Source organism: Rhinopithecus roxellana, chromosome 3 (genome assembly GCF_007565055.1).
Source record: "Rhinopithecus roxellana isolate Shanxi Qingling chromosome 3, ASM756505v1, whole genome shotgun sequence".
Lineage (NCBI taxonomy): Eukaryota > Metazoa > Chordata > Mammalia > Primates > Cercopithecidae > Rhinopithecus > Rhinopithecus roxellana.
In genome coordinates, this window is record NC_044551.1 from 155,575,518 (window position 1) to 155,595,225 (window position 19,708).

Below are 19,708 nucleotides of genomic sequence, written 5' to 3' on the forward strand. Positions count from 1 at the left end.
AAAGTGCTGGGACTCCAGGTGTGAGTCACCGTGCCTGGCCTTTCATCCCCATTTTGAAGTTTGTCCTATAGCAAATTAACTTTCGAGAGACAGGAAAATCCATTCTAAAGTATTCCCTTTTTAGCAGTTGAACAACTTTAACTCGAAATATTTGAGATAGTAAAGTTGAGTTCAGGCTCTGTGCTCACATCTGTAATCCCAGCATTTTCAGAGGTCAAGGTGGGAGGATCATTTGAAGCCAGTATTTGAAGACCAGCCTGGGCAACAGAGCAAGACCCCATCTCCAAAAATAAAAGAAGTGGCTGGGCATGATGGCGTGCACTTGTAGTCCCAGCTACTCAGGAGGCTGAAGCAGGAGGATCGCTTGAGCACAGGAGTTCCAGGCTGCAGTGGGCTTGTGATTACACCACTGCACTCCAGCCTGGGCAACAAATTATGACCCCTCCTCTAAATATAAAATCGAGTTGAGGAAGACGTAACCTAAAAGTGGCTGTATTTTGTTGGGAGAAGGAACCCACATTTTTTTGGCGATTTGTTATCATTAAGAAAAGAGGTAGGTTGGCTCTCTGTCTGCATTGCCTTCTACTTGATGGCTACTCTCTCTTACTCTTTTCTCTGGAAAGGGACCTGTCTCCATCCAAGCAGAGTGCCCCGGCCTCACAAACTTTTACAAGGAAGCAGTTTACAGCCTGGTTTGGGAAGGGACCAAAATCTGTACTCTATGTTTCGCTTGTGGATGTGCCCAAGTTTTAGTCTATAGTAGCTGCTTTAAATATTTTAATTTTTAAATTCAAAACCATTTGGTGTGCTGGCCAGGAAGAAAAAACAAAAACACAAAAATCCCAAACCTTGCAAACAGCAGCAGGTTTCTGACATTTTGAGTCTTTAAAATCAGAGGAGGGCATTGTGGAGATTATCTCACTCGATATTTTTTCTTAGTTCATTATGCAAGAATGAGCATTACACATACGTATTAACATTAAGTTAATATAAATCTGGCACTTAAATAATTTATAATGCCTGGTTTAATGCATGGCTTTTCTTGGAAATCTATACAAAGGATGAATTAAGTATATGAAGCTTCTACTTATCTACATTTCTTTTTTCTTTCATTTTTTTTTTTTTTTTTTTAAAGAGACAAGTTTTCACTCTGTTACCCAGGCTAGAGTGCAGTGGGGCTATCATGACTCACTGCAGCCTTGACCTGCTAGGCTTAAGCAGTCTTTGCACCTCAGCCTCTGAGTAGCTGGGACCACAGGTAGACTCCACCACACTTGGCTAATTTAAAAAATTTTTTGTTTGCCCAGGCTGGTCTCAAACTCCTGAGCTCAGGTGATCCTCCCTCCTGAGCCTCCCAAAGTGCTGGGATTACAGCTGTGAGCCACTGTGCCTGGTCTCTTTTTTCTTTTGGTATTTCTCACTCACTAAATTGAGAAGTTACTTCTGAAATTGTTCATTCTTCCTTCTGCCTCCTTAGATTTATCTTCCATATTTCTTTTTCTGTCATTGTGCTTATGGGAACCCTGATCATATTTGTGGCTGACATGCCTGACACACATCAAATAAGCATAAACCCAGGCTGGCCTGGCCCCTAGCTGGTGGGAAAATACATGGCCCTTAAAGGAGCACCCCATACATACAGGACGGGGCAGACCTGTGGCCTCAGTTGTCACTTAACCTATTATTTCACAATCATGGGACCATCTGTCTTTGAATCACTTCACTTTTCCACTTTGGTATTCTCTAATCTGGTTTTTTACAAAGCAGTTTCACAGAGAGCTCAAAGGAGATGCTTCTCACTAAAAGCTTCTCTAAGCATTTTCTGTATCCTCCCATCTCTACCCTCCTGTGCCTCCCACCCCTGCTTGACTGAGGTCTGCAAGTGTAACAGCCCCCCAGAGGTGTTGTGCTCTCTTCATAAGGCTTGCATATTGATACTGGTCTGTTGCTTTGGTTTTTTGTAATGTCTGATTTCAATATCTTAAAATTGGAAAGTGTTTCCTACTTTTTTCCTGGAAAAATCTATGTATATTTGGTATTAGTTCTTTGTATGTTTGGGAGAATTTATCAGTGAAGCCTGGTAACTGGTAAACTCTAGCTGGGCCTGGAATTTGCTTTGTGGGAAGGTTTTTAATGATGAGTTCAGTTTCTTTAATAGACATAGGGATATTTAGGTTTTTTTTTAATTCTTGAGTGAGCTTTGGTAATTTGTCTTTCATTAATTTTCTACTCTTTATTTTCTTCCTTCTGCTTGCTTTGGGTTTAATTTGCTCCTTTTCTAGTTTTAAAATTGGAAGCTTTAACTCATTGCCTTGAGACCTTCCTTCCTCCTTTTCTAAGGTAACATTTAAACATTTTAATACTATAAATTTCCCTCGAAGCACTGTTTTAGCTGCCCCACAAATTTTGATTTTGATGTGTTAAATATTATGGTTAGGATGAGCAGGAAGGACTCACTGAGAAAGTGATGTATAAACAAAGACCTGAAGGAAATGACAGAGCAAACCACGGAGGATGTCTCAGGGGAGAGGGCTCCAGGAAGAGGGAACAGCAAGTGCAAAAGCTTGGAGGAAGGAGATCAGATAACCTAAAACAAGTTTAGGGGTTGCAGGGCCTTTGGAGGCCTTGGTCGTAGGCCTTTGGCTTTTGAGATGGGAAACCATTGAAGGGCTTTGAGTAGAAGAGTGACATGATCTTGCTTAGGTTATAACAAGATCTCGGCCAGGCGCAGTGCCTCACGCCTATAATCCCAGCACTTCGGGAGGCCAAGACACAAGGACCACTTGAGCCCAGGAGGTCTAGAACAGCCTGAGCAACATAGTGAGACCCTGTATCTATAAAAATAAAAAAATTGCCAGGCAGAGTGGTGCAAGGCTATAGTCCCGGCTACATGGAAAACCGAGGTGGGAGGATTGCTTGAGTCCAGAGGTTGAGGGTATAGTGAGCCATGATTGTGGTCCTGCTGCACTCCAGCCTGGGTGACAGAGTGAGACCCTGTCTCAAAAACAAAAAACCAAGATCTCTCTAACTTCTGTGAAGAGGGATAGACACAGAGAGGCTCTTTAGGAAATTGCAGTACACAGAATAATGGTCTCCCAAACATGTCAATTTCCTAATTCCCTAAACCCAGGAATATATTACCTCACATGGCAAAGGGGACTCTTCAGGGATGAATAAGGCTCTTTAGATGGCAAGATTATCCTAGATTATCCCAGTGGACCCCCCAATATAATCATAAGTGTCTTTATATGAGGGAGGCAGGGGCATCAGAGGCAGAGAAGAAAATACAGTGGAGGAAGCAGAGGCTAGCCACAAGTCAAGGAATGTGGGCATCCTCAGGAATTTGGAGAAGTCAAGGGCTGGCTTTTTCACTACAACCTCCAGAAGGAACACAGATCTGATGATAATGTTGTTGATTTTAGCTCTGTAAGACCCATTTCAGAATTCTGACCTCCAGAAACTGTAAGATAATAGATTTGTGTTGTTTTAAGCCACTAAATTTGTGGTAATTTATTACAGAAGCAATAGACTAAAACAGATGATACTGAACTAATCCAGGCCAGGAGTACAGTGGATATGGTGAGCACTGGTTCGAGTCTGGATATATTTTGAAGGTGAAATTTACTGAAGGATTAGATGTGAGGTGAGAGAGAAAAAGAGGGAATATAACACAGTTTTGAGCCTAAGCAGCTGAAGGATGGAGTTCCCATTTATTTTGATAAGGAAAGAGGGTTTGGGGAAAGAGATCTAAGTTTTGGATATGTTAATTTTGAGGTGCCTATTAGACATGCAAGATGCATGTCACGTTGAGGGAAGAGGTCTGAACAGGATGTATAAATGTGAGACATCACCAAGGGAGTGAGTCTCCCTGAAGGAAAGGTCTGAGTGGAACTGGGGTCCCTAACATTGAGAGTTTCAGGAGGTGAGCAGTGGCCAGCACAAGAGCCTGAGGAAGCGCTCTCAGGACTAGAAGCTGGCAGTGTCTTAGAAACCAAGTGAAAGAAGAAAAAAAAAAAAAGGGTTTCTGGGAAAAGATTAGATGAGATTGCCCAGGGGTGGGAAGAGTAGAAAGAGGAGAGAAGGCAGCATAGAACTGAGCTTTCAGGAAATCCCAACAGCATAGAAGAAGACGAGACAGCAAAGGAGACAAAGACAAAATAGCCAGAATGATGGAAACAAAACGGAAATAGTGTTTGAGAAAATCCAACATCCAATCCTGAAAGAACACTTTACAAACTAGGACTAGGAGAGAACTTCCTTAGCCTGATAAAGAATCTCCATGAACAATCGGTAGCTAACATTATACTTAATGGTAAAGACTGAATGCTTTCCCTGTATGATCAGAAATAGGATAAGGACGTCCACCCTTGCCACCCTTATGTCACACTGTACTGGGGCTCAAGCCAACAATAGCATTTTAAAAGTTAACGATCAGTACAGTGATCATGCCTAGTTGGGGGCTCCTTGCAAATTTAATAGTAACATTAATTTTTGTTTTTAAAGTTATAAATAAGAGTAAACTCCCCCCCTACCCAACAGCTGTTTTCTCATCATTTATACTTAAGTACCTTAAGTGGTCCATTCCTGTCCCTGTTTTTCTACTGCTGTTTTGGTGTTTTCCTTATTGATTTATGTAATATTGTATATTTAATCTGTAATATATATTTAAATACAGACATACATAATTGTATTTATAGGTTGACTTCTCCCATTGTTATTTTGAAATAGAATTTTCTAAGACATAAATATTGTGACTAATGGTGACTTAGTACATATGGCAACTTAGTATATAACCGAAGTGACTTTTTTTAAACTTTCAGTTTTGTTTTTTTTAACTTTCAGTTTTTTTTTTTTTTTTTAAACTTTCATTCAATTTCATTGAAACTGATTGTTTCTTTACAGATTTAACCTTTACATATTTCATATGAATTGCTTTGTGGGAGATCTGACACTCCCTTCATTTTGTATTCTGTTTTTTTCCTGGCATATAGAAAAGCTGTTGGTTTTTACTATTTTACATTGTCTTTAGTTATATTAATGAACTTTTATTCTAAGAGTTTTTTCAGGCCAGGTACTGTGGCTTACGCCACTAATCCCAGCACTTTGGGAGGCCACACCGGGTGGACCACCTGAGGTCGGGAGTTCCAGACCAGCCTGACCAATATGGTGAAACCCCATCTCTACTAAAAATACATAAATTAGCCAGGTGTGGTGGCACACACCTGTAATCCCAGCTACTCAGGAGGCAGAAGCGGAAGACTCGCTTGAACCTGGGAGGCGGAGGTTGTAGTGAGCTATCATGACACTGCACTCTAGCCTGAGCGACAGAGGGAGACCCTGTCTCCAAAAAAAATAATAATAATAATTTATATACTTCAATTTTCTGTGTAATTTGCATTGGAATGTGTGATTTTTCTCATTTTTCTAACAGCTTTTCCTATTATTTTCATTTCTTACCTTATTTCATTGGCTAGAAAGTCCATTATATTATTTAACCAGTGGTGACAGTAAGTATTCCAATTAATAACGTCTTGATTTTTTAAGGTAAATGATTTTATAGTTTCACAACTCAGTGTTGTGTTGGATGATTAAAGTAGTATGTTAAGGACATAGCTATATATTTTTTTAAAAGGTGACACGGTCTCACTGTTACTCAGGCTGGAGTGCAGTGGCATGATCATGGCTTACTGCAGCCTTGGCCTTCTGGGTTTAGGCAATCTCCCCACCTCAGCCTCCCAGAGTGCTGGGATTACAGGCATGAGCCACTGTGCTCAGCCAGGACACCTCTTTCTATTCCAAATTCAGTAAGAGTAATCAGAAATGAGTATTTAATATTATCAGCTGTCTTTGGTATACAATGCTGTAATCAAAATGAGAAAATTAACCTTAGGCAAGGTGCTTCCCCTCATTATACTGTATGCAATATATAACAAAGATTTCCCTTTGTAGTGGAAAATACTTAAAACGTATAATTAATTCCCTGCCCATGTTTACTTGGCTCTCTTAGGAAACATTTTCACTAGCCAGATATTCTTACAGTGCATAGCTCCACTCTGAAACATGGATAACATTATTGAATTAGTAAGTTAATTAATGAAGAAAGTGGTCTTACAATGGTGAACACATCTAGTGGATAAGGAATGGCAGGAAGGAATAAGTCTCTCAGATGAAAATGTGGGCGACCACAGCATAACGTGAGAAAAACAAGGATCTCTTCTTCCAAATTATTGCCTAAACCCAGGCACTTATGGAAGTGTTGGGCTATTAATAGTTCATAAACTGGGATGGCTCAGTTCCCTATGCCTGTGAATCTATAATTGATAGTCTGATAATCTACCAGTTCTAAGTGTTTAGGAGGGAAGAGGAATAGCGGCACCATTCTAGTGGGTCTGAGTCTTCTTTAGTCTATGATCACTTCCAGCCTTTGAGGGCTAAGTTATAACATTCTTGAATACCCCTCCAGTAAATTGGGAATTACACCCATGATCCAAAGCATCTGAAAACTCACCCCAGACTCCTCCACTCAGGGCTGCCTCCACACTCCTGCCTCATCCAGGTCCAGCACTTTCCTCTTGTCTTTGCCTCCTTCCCAAGTTGCATGATTATAAAAACACATTTACTGGGCTGGGCATGGTGGCTCATGCCTGTAATGCTAGCATTTTGGGAGGCCAAGGCAGGCGGATCACGAGGTCAGGAGATCGAGACCATCCTGGCTAACACAGTGAAACCCTGTCTCTACTAAAATTACAAAAATTAGCCAGGTGTGGTGGCACGCGCCTGTAGTCCCAGCTACTCAGGAGGCTGAGGCAGGAGAATCACTTGAACCTGGGAGGTGGAGGTTGCAGTGAGCCAAGATCACACCACTGCACTCCAGCCTGGGCGACAGAGGGAGACTCCGTCTCAAAAAAATAAAATAAACACATTTACTTCTAATAACCCATAAGCACCTTGTACCTAAGAATCCTACTAATTATTCTCTCAGCCCATTTTCATGCTACTCTCATTATTCACTTATTCAATGAATACAGCTGAAGGATCAGAATAGACATCTTTTCAAAGAATATAAAGAAACGGACAATAAGCATATGAAACAATACCTGTCATCATCAGCCATCAGGGTGATCACTTCAGATCTACTAGCATATCTAGAATTAACCAAAAAGGGGGAAAATAACAAGTGTTAGTGAAGATGTAGGGCATGGTAACCCTCATACACACTGGTGGGATGTAAAAAGGTGCAGCCACTTTGGAAAAAGGTAAAGCAGCTTCTCAAAAGGTTCAACACAAAGTTTACTCTATTTCCCAGCAGTTCTACTCCATTCCCAGAGAAATAAAAACACAGAAACGTGTATGAGTGTTCATAGCAACATTATTCATAACAGAGTGGCAATAATTCAAATGTTCATTAACTAATGAATGGTTAAATAAAATGTGGCATGGTCATATAACAGAATCTTACTCATCAACAAAAAGGAGCAAAGTACTGATACATGCTACACATCAATGAACTTTTTTTTTTTTTTTTTTTTTTTTTTTTTTTTTTTTTTTGAGACGGAGTCTCGCTCTGTCGCCCGGGCTGGAGTGCAGTGGCCGGATCTCAGCTCACTGCAAGCTCCGCCTCCCGGCTTTACGCCATTCTCCTGCCTCAGCCTCCTGAGTAGCTGGGACTACAGGCGCCCGCCACCTCGCCCGGCTATTTTTTTTTTTTTTGTATTTTTTAGTAGAGACGGGGGTTTCACTGTGTTAGCCAGGATGGTCTCGATCTCCTGACCTCGTGATCTGCCCGTCTCGGCCTCCCAAAGTGCTGAGATTACAGGCTTGAGCCACTGCGCCCGGCCATCAATGAACTTTTAAAACATTATATTAGGCCGGGAGCAGTGGCTCATGCCTGTAATCCCAGCACTTTGGGAGGAGGTGGTCAGGAGTTCGAGACCAGTGTGGCCAGCATGGCGAAAACCCGTCTCTACTGAAAATACAAAAATTTGCCTGGCGTGGTGGTGCACACCTGTAATCCCAGCTACTTGGGAGGCTGAGACACAGGAATCACTTGAGCCTGGGGGGGGGGAGGTTGCAGTGAGCTGAGATCGCACCACTGCATTCCAGCCTGGGTGACAGAGCAAGACTCAGTCTCTAAAAGAAACACACACAAAGCAAGTTACAGAAGTCCACATGTTATATATGATTCCATTTATCTGAAATGTCCACAATAGACAGATCCATAGAGATAGAAAGTAAATTAGTGGTTGCAAAAAAAAAAGGAGGGGGGGAGGAGTAAGGAGAGTTATGGGAAATGGCTGCTAATGGATATGGATGGGGTTTCTTTTTGGAGTGATGAAAATGTTCTAAAACTGAATGTGGTGAATGTTGCACAACTGCAAATATACTTTAAAAACAATGAAATTGTGTCCTTTAAATGGGTGAATTGTAGATAGGTGAATTTTACCTCAATAAAGCTGTTTTTTGTCTTTTGGTTTTTTTTGGAGACAGAGTCTTCCTATGTTTGCCCAGGCTGGTCTTGAACTCCTGGGCTCAAGCAGTCCTCCTGCCTCAGCCTCCCAAAGTGTTGGGATTACGAGCTTGAGCCACCATGCCCAGCTTGTCTTTTTGAGGTGGAGTCTCACTGTGTTGCCCAAGCTGGAGTGCAGTGGTGGGATCACAGCTCACTGTACCCTTGACCTCCTGGGCTCAAGCAGTGTTCCCACTTTGGCCTGTCAAGTAGCTGGGACTACAGGTGTGTGCCACCATGCCCAGCTCATTTTCTTTATTGTTTGTAGAGATGGGGTCTCACTATGTTATCCAGGGTTTAAAATTAATATTTATTTTATTTTTTTAATTTTATTTATTTATTTTTTTGAGATAGAGTTTTACTCTTGTTACCCAGGCTGGAGTGCAATGGCGTAATCTCCGCTCACCGCAGCCTCCACCTCTCGGGTTCAAGCGATTCTTCTGCCTCAGCCTCCTGAGTAGCTGGGATTACAGGCGTGCGCCACCACACCTGGCCAATTTTGTATTTTTAGTAGGGATGGGATTTCACCATGTTGGTCAGGCTGGTCTTGAACTCCTGACCTCAGGTGATCTGACCACCTTGGCCTCCCAAAGTGCTGGGATTATAGGTGTGAGCCACCGCACCTGGCCTAAAATTATTTTTAAACCTTAATAGATTATACATTTTTTGAGCAGTTTTTTGTCAAATATCCTTCCATTAAAAAGAAAATGAAAAATACTTTTGCTTAGATACAATGTATTTTTCATGAATACATTTTGATAATGTATCGAGAACCTGAAATGCCACATTTTCATCACAAGATATTTGTGGTAACCAGAACAACCCAGACATCCTACAGTAGGAGAAAAACAGTGTGTCCATAACATAGAATAATAAACTTAGTGTTTTAAACATATATCTAATGATATGGAGAAATATTTACAATAAGAATCAGGATAGTCCATTTTAAGTGGCATATAATTCTAATTGTGTATTTTTTGATGTGGCTATGTATGTGTCTATATGAGGAGTAAAAAGCCTAGAATTTAGTGTCACTGAAAATGGTAGACTTGCCACCATGAATGAAACTAGTACAGTTATTTTTTATTTGTTTTATCATTGTCCATAGTTTGCAAATAAAATATATATTACTTCAACCTCACCATATAAAACCTGTAGTTTAACACTCTTCCCCTGTCTTTATGATAGTTAGGATAGAGCATGTGGTGTGATGTCTCCTAGTGAAATGCATGTACGACAAAGCCATGACTCTGAAAAAGAGTAAACAATGAAGTTTAATATCTTTTGCAGGTTATTAATGCTGCATTGGCTTTAGCAGCAAAACCACAGAGTAAACTGGCCCAAGAGAACATGGATCTTTTTAAAGAACAGTGGGAAAAACAAGTCCGTGTTCTCACAGATGCTGTCGATGACATTACTTCCATTGATGACTTCTTGGCTGTCTCAGGTAATGAGCTGGTTCCCCAGAGAAGTATGTGAAGATGTTCATAATTACTTTTGTCTAAGCTGTATTAATGGGCAAACACCCCTGCGTCTTGGCAGGTAAATTATTCTAACAATAATATTGTGCTGATTTTCATTTTAATGTTTAAAAAGCCATCAGCTACAGGGTTTTCAAGTGACAGCTTCTCAGCTACTGGGAAGTAGCTGGGGTTGGAGATGTTTCCCTTGATAGGGCTGGTCTGAATCCTAGGAGCATGAATTAGAAACCTGGCTGGCAAAGGCTTATCCCTGCTTGTATAGAGTGAGGTCTTTCAACTGGGACCTGTAGAACACTATGACCATCCATCATCCCTCTTGCTGCCATTGTGTTTAGAAAAAAACATTGATCTGTGTCTTGGTGGAGACTGTGGTTATTTGTTAAGAGCCTATGAAACTTAGGAGAAGAAGGGATTCTCATTCTCAACACCATCACCTTTAGTTTCTTTTTTAAAATAATTTCTTCCCTTCTTGGAAAGCCTCTCTTCTGTCTCTCAGAGATGATCGCAGTCATAGTTTATCTGCCTACTTTTCCAAAGACAGAATGTCTGTATGATGCACAGATAGAAAACAGAGAGGAAATATTTAAGTGCCATTTAATTATGAACTTGCAAAAAATAAATCTGGGTAATTCACCTCACAAAAACAGTTGATTTCATTATATAAACATAAACTGGTAATGACTTAGTAAATTGCATTCATATAGAAAATGTCTGTCAAATGCAATTCAGTGTTTATCACACAGAGATAAATTTCAATCCCATCTTCTTAGAGTTGAGTAACTATAAATGCATTCTCCATTTAACGGGGCCTCTGTTGCCCTTGGCTGCACGGCTTGCTCTCTGAAAGTGCCAGACTTCCTGAGGCCAGTGGCTGTGGGGAGAATCAGTGGCTAAGTTTTTGTAGGGCTGAAACTACCTGTCACCCCAGGGAACCACAGGCTAGAACGTGGGCTTAAGTACATGCACAGCACAGCCCTCCAGCAGTGACCTATATAAGGGTGACTGTGTTCTGCATACCAATGCCTCCCTGTCTTCGCACTCTCTCCTTAGGACGGGTAGTCTTGGCTTAACTTGAGAAACTGAGGAGCAGGCAATCTGTAAACCGCAAAAAGTAGGGGGTAAACCATGTTGCTGCAGGACTGCCAAATTGCAGGTGTTGGTACTTTAAAACAAAAAACTCATTTGCAAGCACATCTTTGCAGGTGCCAAAAATGCAGCAGTGACTTTTTTGGGAAATCTTGGCCTTCTGTTGTTTTTCCCAATGAAGTACTGAATTATTCTTTTTCATCGGTTTAGAGAAAAACATTCCACCTTCACAGCACACTTTTAAGCAAACAACAAATTCTGAAATCTAAATGCAGAGCCCTCCTCCGGATAAATACTACATTCTTAAAGTTACTTTTTTGAGATTAGGTTGGGTATGTCTCAGGCTTGGTCTGAAGGGATTTTCAGTCCTCCTTATAGCAAAGTAAAATGTAACAGCATCAAATGTCCCTCATGCACCATTCATCAAGTCAGTGAAGAAAAGGGATTCTGCAATAGCATTTAGTGGATTCTAGGCAATATCTTTAGGGCATATGACATAAAAGAATGGTAAAGAGAAATCAAATTCTTTTAACAGATACACTGTTGTCTGGTGAGCGTGTTCAGTTTTTATGCAAATGTATGAGAGTATAAGAGGGGATTGATTTGATGGAAAGGAGTTTAGACAGTTTCTATTTAGCAAATAAAATCATGGAACAATTCTTTCAGTCAAAGGTGGTGGTGTTTTTAGAGCATCTGAATCTTAGAAGTCTACCTGGTGTGTTTTTCTGATGTTGTGTCACAGCCTTGCCTAGGAATGTTAAGTAATTAAATCATTAATAGGGCAAGACCTTTCTTCATAATTCCTCTGATTTATATAATATGCTTTTTGGGGGGAATAGATAAAGGATGGAGACAAGCAGATGCCTGGTCAGGTTTCTACTGGAGTGACCAGTTAATTTGCAGCATTCAGACTCCTTTATACTCTTACGTACATACCTCATCCATGGTAGCTTTAGCACTTTTTTTTTTGGAGATAGAGTTTTGCTCTTGTTGCCTAGGCTGGAGTGCAATGGCGGGATCTCGGCTCACCGCAACCTCTGCCTCCTGGTGGTTCAAGCAATTCTCCTGCCTCAGCCCTCCTCCCGAGTAGCTGGGATTACAGGTGCTTGCCACCATGCCCTGCTAATTTTTTGTATTTTTAGTAGAGACAAGGTTTCACCACGTTGGCCAGGCTGGTCTCGAACTCCTGACCTCAGGTGACCCACCCGCCTCAGCCTCCCAAAGTTGTGGGATTACAGGTGTGAGCCACCGCGTCCGGCCCAGCTTTAGCACTTTTTATTTCGGGGGACTAGAGATACTTCCCCATCTCACCTGACACACAGCCTAGGCAAGTGTCATCTGCAGCAGTCACGGGCAGTATTTAGATGGGAAGCCACATCTTGGCCCTGACCTGACCCTGCCTCATTTGCCAATGTCCCCTGGCCCTAAAGCAATAGTGGTGCTTCGGTGGATCCATAGTGAGATGGGCTTGTTTTTGAGTAGGGGGCTGCCTGGCAAGTGCCCAGCACCGGATCTGGCTTTTGAGGTAGGTGGGCTTCGTAGCTTTTACTAAATGAACAGCAGGGATGCACCCTGACTCCTTGGAGTGTTTGTTTTCTGCTGTCTCCTGGGGCTTGAGGCCCTTTGATACAGTGTGAGAGGTTTTATGTAGTATTTGCATTTGTGATTTTCCACCATCAGATTCTTTTTTTTTTTTTTTTTTGAGACGGAGTCTTGCTCTGTCGCCCAGGCTGGAGTGCAGTGGCCGGATCTCAGCTCACTGCAAGCTCCGCCTCCCGGGTTTACGCCATTCTCCTGCCTCAGCCTCCCAAGTAGCTGGGACTACAAGTGCCCGCCACCTCGCCCGGCTAGTTTTTTTGTATTTTTTAGTAGAGACGGGGTTTCACCGGGTTAGCCAGGATGGTCTTGATCTCCTGACCTCGTGATCCGCCCGTCTCGGCCTCCCAAAGTGCTGGGATTACAGGCTTGAGCCACCGCGCCCAGCCTCAAATTCTTTTACACTCCATGGGGCCTGGATATTGACTATAGCGCTGTCCAGTCACTGAGAACCCATCCATGAGGAAATCATTTATGGAGTAGGGCTTCAACTCCTTTGTTCTGGATATTCTGCCCCATTGGTTCCAGAAATTCCCTCATACTTAGAACAAGTCATGCATTTGTGGCTCAAAAAGTAATAGTCATCTTGTGTATAACCTGGTGCAGCCACCAAGACCCCATGCCAACATTTTATGAGGCTGTAGGGCAAGGGAACTTTGGTCATTGCCAAATAATGTGACAGTCGCACTTGCATAGAAAGAGAGGAATATGCATGATACCTCCAGGGAGGAGGGGTAGGGTCTCCTCACCCACAGGCTGTTCTATTCCAAATGCTGCCTTGTAAATATTGGAGATGGTTTAAAATGGTAGCATTCAGCAAACCAAGAATATATTTATATTGACCAATCCCTTAAGGAGAGTGGTTTGAAATTCATCAAAGTGACAAAGACTCTGAATTTCACTTGGATTGTGTTTGATAAACATTTTCCATGGAAATGTTATTGATTTCCATTCTCTCACTCTGCTTACATGTAGCAGTTTTGGCTCCCTTTTTTTGAAGACGCAAGTGATTGTTTAAAGAAGCTGTAATTGGGTTTATTAAATTTTTTACTAAATGCTCTTAGAAACAATATAATGCATTAAATGCTTTGGAGCAACACTTGGAGTGGTAATTTGCACTCGCCTTCATTAAGTGTCAGTGTGTCCAAAGAATTTGGTCTGATTGGGAGGTCATTAAATAGAAAGATTACTGTACCTAAATGTTGGTTTTGTGTTTAATAGCAGAAATGCTAAACTATAGACAGAGTTTCTGTCTTTGGAGGAAGTGGTGAAGTTAGATTAGTGGTGATTTTTTTTTTTTTTTTTTTTTTTTTTTGGAGACGGAGTCTCACTCTGTTGCCAGGCTGGAGTGCAGTGGCGTGATCTTGGCTCACTGCAGTCTCCACCTCCCGGGTTCAAGCGATTCTCCTGCCTCAGCCTCCTGAGTAGCTGGGATTACAGGCACCTGCCACCACACCCACCTAATTTCTGTATTTTCAGTAGAGATGGGGTTTCACCATGTTGGCCAGAATGGTCCCGATCTCTTGACCTCGTGATCTGCCCGCCTCAGCCTCCCAAAGTGCTGGGATTACAGGCATGAGCCACCATGTAATCAAAAATCACCCGGCTGGTGATTTTTTTTTTTCTTTTTAAGCTTACTACATAGAGTTTACATGGCAAGCCCTCAGAATAGTTCATGTCACAGGGTAAATCCTCTACATAAAGTATGAAACATCGTTTTCATTTTCTTTGTGTGCAGCAGCCCTGCATACACTGCATGCTATAAAGATACCCAGGGCAGAGTGTACAAAGAAGAGGCTCTATTGCTACACATTGTAGACTGAAGTTCTGACATCTCTTATGGAGAATGCCAATTGGCATCATTCCTGGAGGGCAATTAGGTGCCACACTTCTACCCTAAACATATATACCTTTTAACTCAGCGATCTCATTGCTAGACATTTTCTCCAGGAGAGTGTCACAAATGTTTGCCAAAATACCTGTATAGGGATGTTTTCTTCAACCAGAATGTCTAAGGAGAGATTGAATAAGTGAATCATAGCCCCTCCGTCTCTTCAGTAGGATACTATGCAGCCATTAAAATGGACGAGGTAGATCTGTAGGGCCAGACCTAGAAAGGTTTTCAAGTGAAAAAGATACAATAGTGTCCATAATATAATTCCTTTTATATTCATTTACATATAGTTGTCCATATTTTGTATGGACTGTTGTGTGTGTGTGTATGATTTTTTTCTATTAGGAGCACACCTATAAATCATATATTAGACAGCTGTTCATAGGTACAGATTTGTGTATCTACTCATAGTGGACCTATGCTGTTTCCTTAGCTAAAATGATTTATGGTTTCAGTTAGTGTGGGCACAGCCTGTCCCCCTCCGTTAAACAGTGGACTCGCACCTCCCCCCTTCAGGTTCAGTTGTAGAGAGGAGGCTGGGTGCTCTGTCCTGGGCGGCAGCCTCAGTGAGGCTAGGGCTTTCCTAGAGACAAGTGTTTCATGAGGGTAGAGAATATTACTTTGTTCAGCTTTCTGAAGTGGGGAATGTTACTCTAAAAAATGGCATACCCCTTCCTGGTTTAGGTTCATCTAAAAGAAGGCCAGGATGAATTCAAGAAAGTCTAGGTGGATTAAAAAAAAAAAAAAAAACCAAACCATAGAGATATCTAGACAAAGGTTAAAAAATCCTTGGTAGAAGTTTCGGTCACTTTGTTTAATGAACGGAAAGGAATGCCATACTTCATTGATTCTGAAACAGGGATGAGTCTTAAAATCAATGATATGAGAAAACATTGGTTCTTAGTTTTGTTATCAACACGCTTTCTTTCCATTCTATTCCTTTCCTTAGCAATGCAAGTTTCATCTTAATGGTATTGTGTTAGATCCAGTAAAAACAACAATTTTTAACCCAAAACCTTGTATGGTCGGCCTGCTCAGTACACTTTTTAGTTTGAATTATTAGAGTTTATATACTTTAAAAATGCGTGTGATGGGCTCCAAATCCATTTATTCTTGTAATTGGTTTAAATATCCCTCTTAAAATGTGTTTATGTTAGAAGTTTAATATGTTTACTCTTTCATTAGTTCATTGGTATAAACCCTGGCAAGTCTCATAATCTATAATTAATAGAGACCAAAATATGGTCTTAAATATATTGCAGTAATCTAGTTTTCCCTTCTCTAATAAGAATTCTTACTATTTCCTGGCCTTCTCTGGAAAGGTATTTTTTGTTTGTTTTGGTTTTTGTTTTTGAGATGGAGTCTCACTGTGTTGCCCAGGCTGGAGTGCAGTGGCGTAATCTCGGCTCACTGCAACCTCTGCCTCCTGGGTTCAAGCCATCCTCCTGCCTCAGCCTCCAGATCTGCACTTTAATGGCTGCGTAGTTCCCATAATTGACTTATCTACTCTTCTCTTGGTTTGCTTCCACGTTGTTATAGATGAGTTTGAGCAAACCCTTTGTGGTGGGGTTCCTAAAATTTTATAGTGTCAGGCTTTTTCCTTTGAGGTAAAATAGTTTTGGTGTGTTGCCCAAATTCAGCTGTGTGACTGTTAGGAGCCACCCATCAGCTTCATAGGAGTCAGGGGTTTTCACCTCTAGGGACCCTTCAAATATCGTAATAAGCCCATCTGTGTGCCATGAAGAGGGTTATTAAATAGTTCAAGTCATGCCTCAGGCTCCTCTAGAGGAGGCTTCAACCTGCTTTCCAGCACCTTCTCCTTCCCCTGGGCTGTACTGGCTTCTTGGTAGATTGTCTGAATATCATCAGCATCTCCTGGAAGGAGAGGGAAGAGGGGACAGTGGACTTTTGTTCTAATTTAGCCTTTCCTTTATTTGGGACATAGGGTCAGTGAAGCTAGAGGAAGAGAAGTTATTGATGCTTCTATGATTTTCTGCCAGGCTTACAGAACAACTGTGTCTCAAAGATGGGCATGTCTCCTGTTTTTTTATTTTGTTTTGTTTTTAAAGCCTGGAATGAAGATTGTTATTCTTGAGGGTGATAACAGGTTTAGTCTGTCTCTGTCACTAGTCACTGGTCTCTCCAATGAAGTATATGTAAAGCTTTCAGCACTGTGGCTGGCACCAAGCAAACAATAAATGATAGATGCCAGCTTACAGTTACCACCTTCTCATAGAAGGCCTCCTTCCTCATTCAGCTTTTTGCTTGTTCTCCAGAGAATCACATTTTGGAAGATGTGAACAAATGTGTCATTGCTCTCCAGGAGAAGGATGTGGATGGCCTGGACCGCACAGCTGGTGCAATTCGAGGCCGGGCAGCCCGGGTCATTCACGTAGTCACCTCAGAGATGGACAACTATGAGCCAGGAGTCTACACAGAGAAGGTTCTGGAAGCCACTAAGCTTCTCTCCAACACAGGTACGGGAACTCTAGCTTTTCAGTGCTCGCACACACCGCAACCTGAGTAGGGCAGGCCACCCGATTAGCCCAGCCCTGTGGTGAGGAAGGAGGAGTCGGGAACTCAGATTTGGTCTCATGGCACATTAGGCTCCTGAGAAGTTGGTCATAGCCAAATTCAGGCCTCACAAGCGTATTTTCTTCATGTGTATCTCATGAGTAATCACGGGACTAATTCTAAACCACTATTTAAGATGAATTTCTGAGTTTAATCTCCTATTAGTGAGTAAAGACTAAATTAAGGTAGGTCCCATTCTTAAGCAAGGCTTCAAGTTAGTCTCACTTCCAAGTTCTCAACCATCCAATCCCTCTGTTGCAGAGAAAAAGATGATTCGAGTCGTTGTAAAATACTGCATTTAATTTATTTCAACCATAAATACTCCTCACATAGGTAGAAGCAGAGGCTCTTCATCATAAGCCTCACCTCTTTCTGTCTAGCCGAGTGATTCAGGGAGGGTCAGGGGAATGATGCTGCCTGCGTACAAGGACATCTGCTGTGCCTCTTTCTCCACAGTCATGCCACGTTTTACTGAGCAAGTAGAGGCGGCCGTGGAAGCCCTCAGCTCGGACCCTGCCCAGCCAATGGATGAGAATGAGTTTATCGATGCCTCCCGCCTGGTATATGATGGCATCCGGGACATCAGGAAAGCAGTGCTGATGATAAGGGTGAGTAACTGCATTTCAGACGTCTTAACAGCTTCTTTCTTATCATTTGCTAAACTTGAGCAATGCGTCATTCTAGAACTCGGCAGATGCGGTAGCAGTATATTAAAACCATGAATCTAAAAGCTGTTAGAATGAGATATATTTAATTATGTTGTCTAAAATGACTGTTAGTTGCAAGTTAGAGCCCAAACTTGGGCCAAGAAGAGGAGCTAGCCTGAGTTGACGATTTAATTTAGGATAGACAGTCTCTACAACATGAGGCTTCAGTTTGAGTTAGGCAGGAAATTATAGAAAATAATGGTTCTCAAGCTAGTATCAGAGAAGGAAGTCTTTTCGTAATACAGATTCAAGTTACTGTTCACATGGAGTGCCCCTCTCTTGAGAGGGGCTGCAGGCAGACAGGATGATGGAACCCCAGGGTGTTGGGGGGAGAAGTGGCCCCAGGTGATGCTCCTAGGCTCATGGCCAAGTGCTGAGCCCCTTTCCCCATAGCCAGAATGCCTGGAGGGCCTGTAGCAAGGGCAGAGGAGAAAGGGGCCTCTGCGGCGTCTGTGGTTGAGCTCCCGGCTTACCGTCCTGCTCTCTGACACTATTCCTATCTTCATTCAAGAATCATCCTTCCAGTCCCTGGGCATCTCAGTTTCTTGATGTCTTGTCCTCCTCCACCTCAGCCTCATGGCCATAGCTGTACCTCAGCTTTTGTCACTGCCTGCCATTGTCTTTGTCATCCCCAGCCGCCCGGTTCTATTGTTGAGGTTGTGCCCTTGAGTCCTGCAAACCCCAGCAAGCCTTTGAGTCCACTGTGGGGCCTTCAGTCAGTTGGTCCTCCCCGTTTGACACTCACTCAGCCCCTTGTGTCCTTGGTTCAGTCCTTTTTCAGCTTTGAGTCCATAGTTGAATATTCTGACTCCTCTGCCCTGCTATTTCCTTACACTTGCCTTGCAAGGTGCAGTCTTAGCAAGATCCTGCTCTCCTGAGCACAGTGCAGGTGGCCACAGCCACGCCGACGGAGCCGCAGAAGCTGCGGCCATTTGTGGGCCCTTGCTGCCCTGCAACAGGTGCCCGTCCAACCACCCACAACTGTGCCCCTGTCCTATTGGCCCTCTTGCCGATTTCATTGAGGATACTGAGGCAGTTAGTACGGCCACCCCACTGCATCCATGCCCGTGTGCTCTGCCTTCGTCCTAGGACTATGGGCATCGCTATTGGTGCTTCTGGCCGAGGCCGTCCCTTGCATGTCCTTGTACTGGGGTCCCAGCTTCTTCACCCCCTGCCTTCTGTACCTTTCCCCAAGCCTATGATGATTCTCCCATTTTTAAGGGGAAAAAAATCTCTTGACCCACACCCCTTCTCAGTCTCCTTGGCTGGTTTCTCCCCATCTCCTCAGCCTGTGAAACATGGGTGTGGCCTGCTGGGAAGTCCTTGGCCTCTTCAGAGTCCTGTCTAGAGGCCGACTCTCCTAAGTTCCACACTTGCCTGTGCACCTTGCCTCCTCCCTCTCACTTGCTCCACCCAGGCAGCACATGTTGATAGTGACTCCGTCTTCCCTTGCTCATGCGCAGACCTCGGATCTTTTATTTCCCTTTTGTCCCATACCTCACATCTGCTTTATCTGTGAATTCTTTTGGCTCTCCCTTCACAGTAGAGAACCTGAACATGTTCTCACCCTCGTCCAAGCCACCAGTACCTCTCACCTGGGTTCATGCAGGTGCCACTCAGCTGGCTCCCCGTTCCCATCCTGGGTGCCTACAGTCTCATGAGCCACAGGGCAGCCAGAGCGATTTCTCTTAAGCTTCAGTCGGATCATGTTATCCTCTGTGCCATCCTCTCCACAGGCAGCCACGTCACTCATTCTTTATGCTGGCCTACAAGGCTTTCTAGGACTAGAACCTGTCGCTTCTCCAACCTCATCTCCTGCTTATCTCCCCTTGTGCTCATGGGGTTCCAGGCAAGCTGGTGACAT

At 42.8% G+C, this 19,708-nt stretch overlaps 1 protein-coding gene across 1 annotated transcript in view; it reads left to right on the forward strand.

Moving 5' to 3' along the window:
* Positions 1–19,708, forward strand: part of CTNNA1 (catenin alpha 1) — a 180,253-nt gene that overhangs the window by 152,706 nt on the left and 7,839 nt on the right. Inside the window, exons 11-13 of the mRNA XM_010388106.2 lie at positions 9,797–9,953; positions 16,840–17,040; positions 17,594–17,745. Coding sequence (XP_010386408.1) covers positions 9,797–9,953; positions 16,840–17,040; positions 17,594–17,745 — 510 coding nt within the window. The remainder of the gene's footprint in view (positions 1–9,796; positions 9,954–16,839; positions 17,041–17,593; positions 17,746–19,708) is intronic.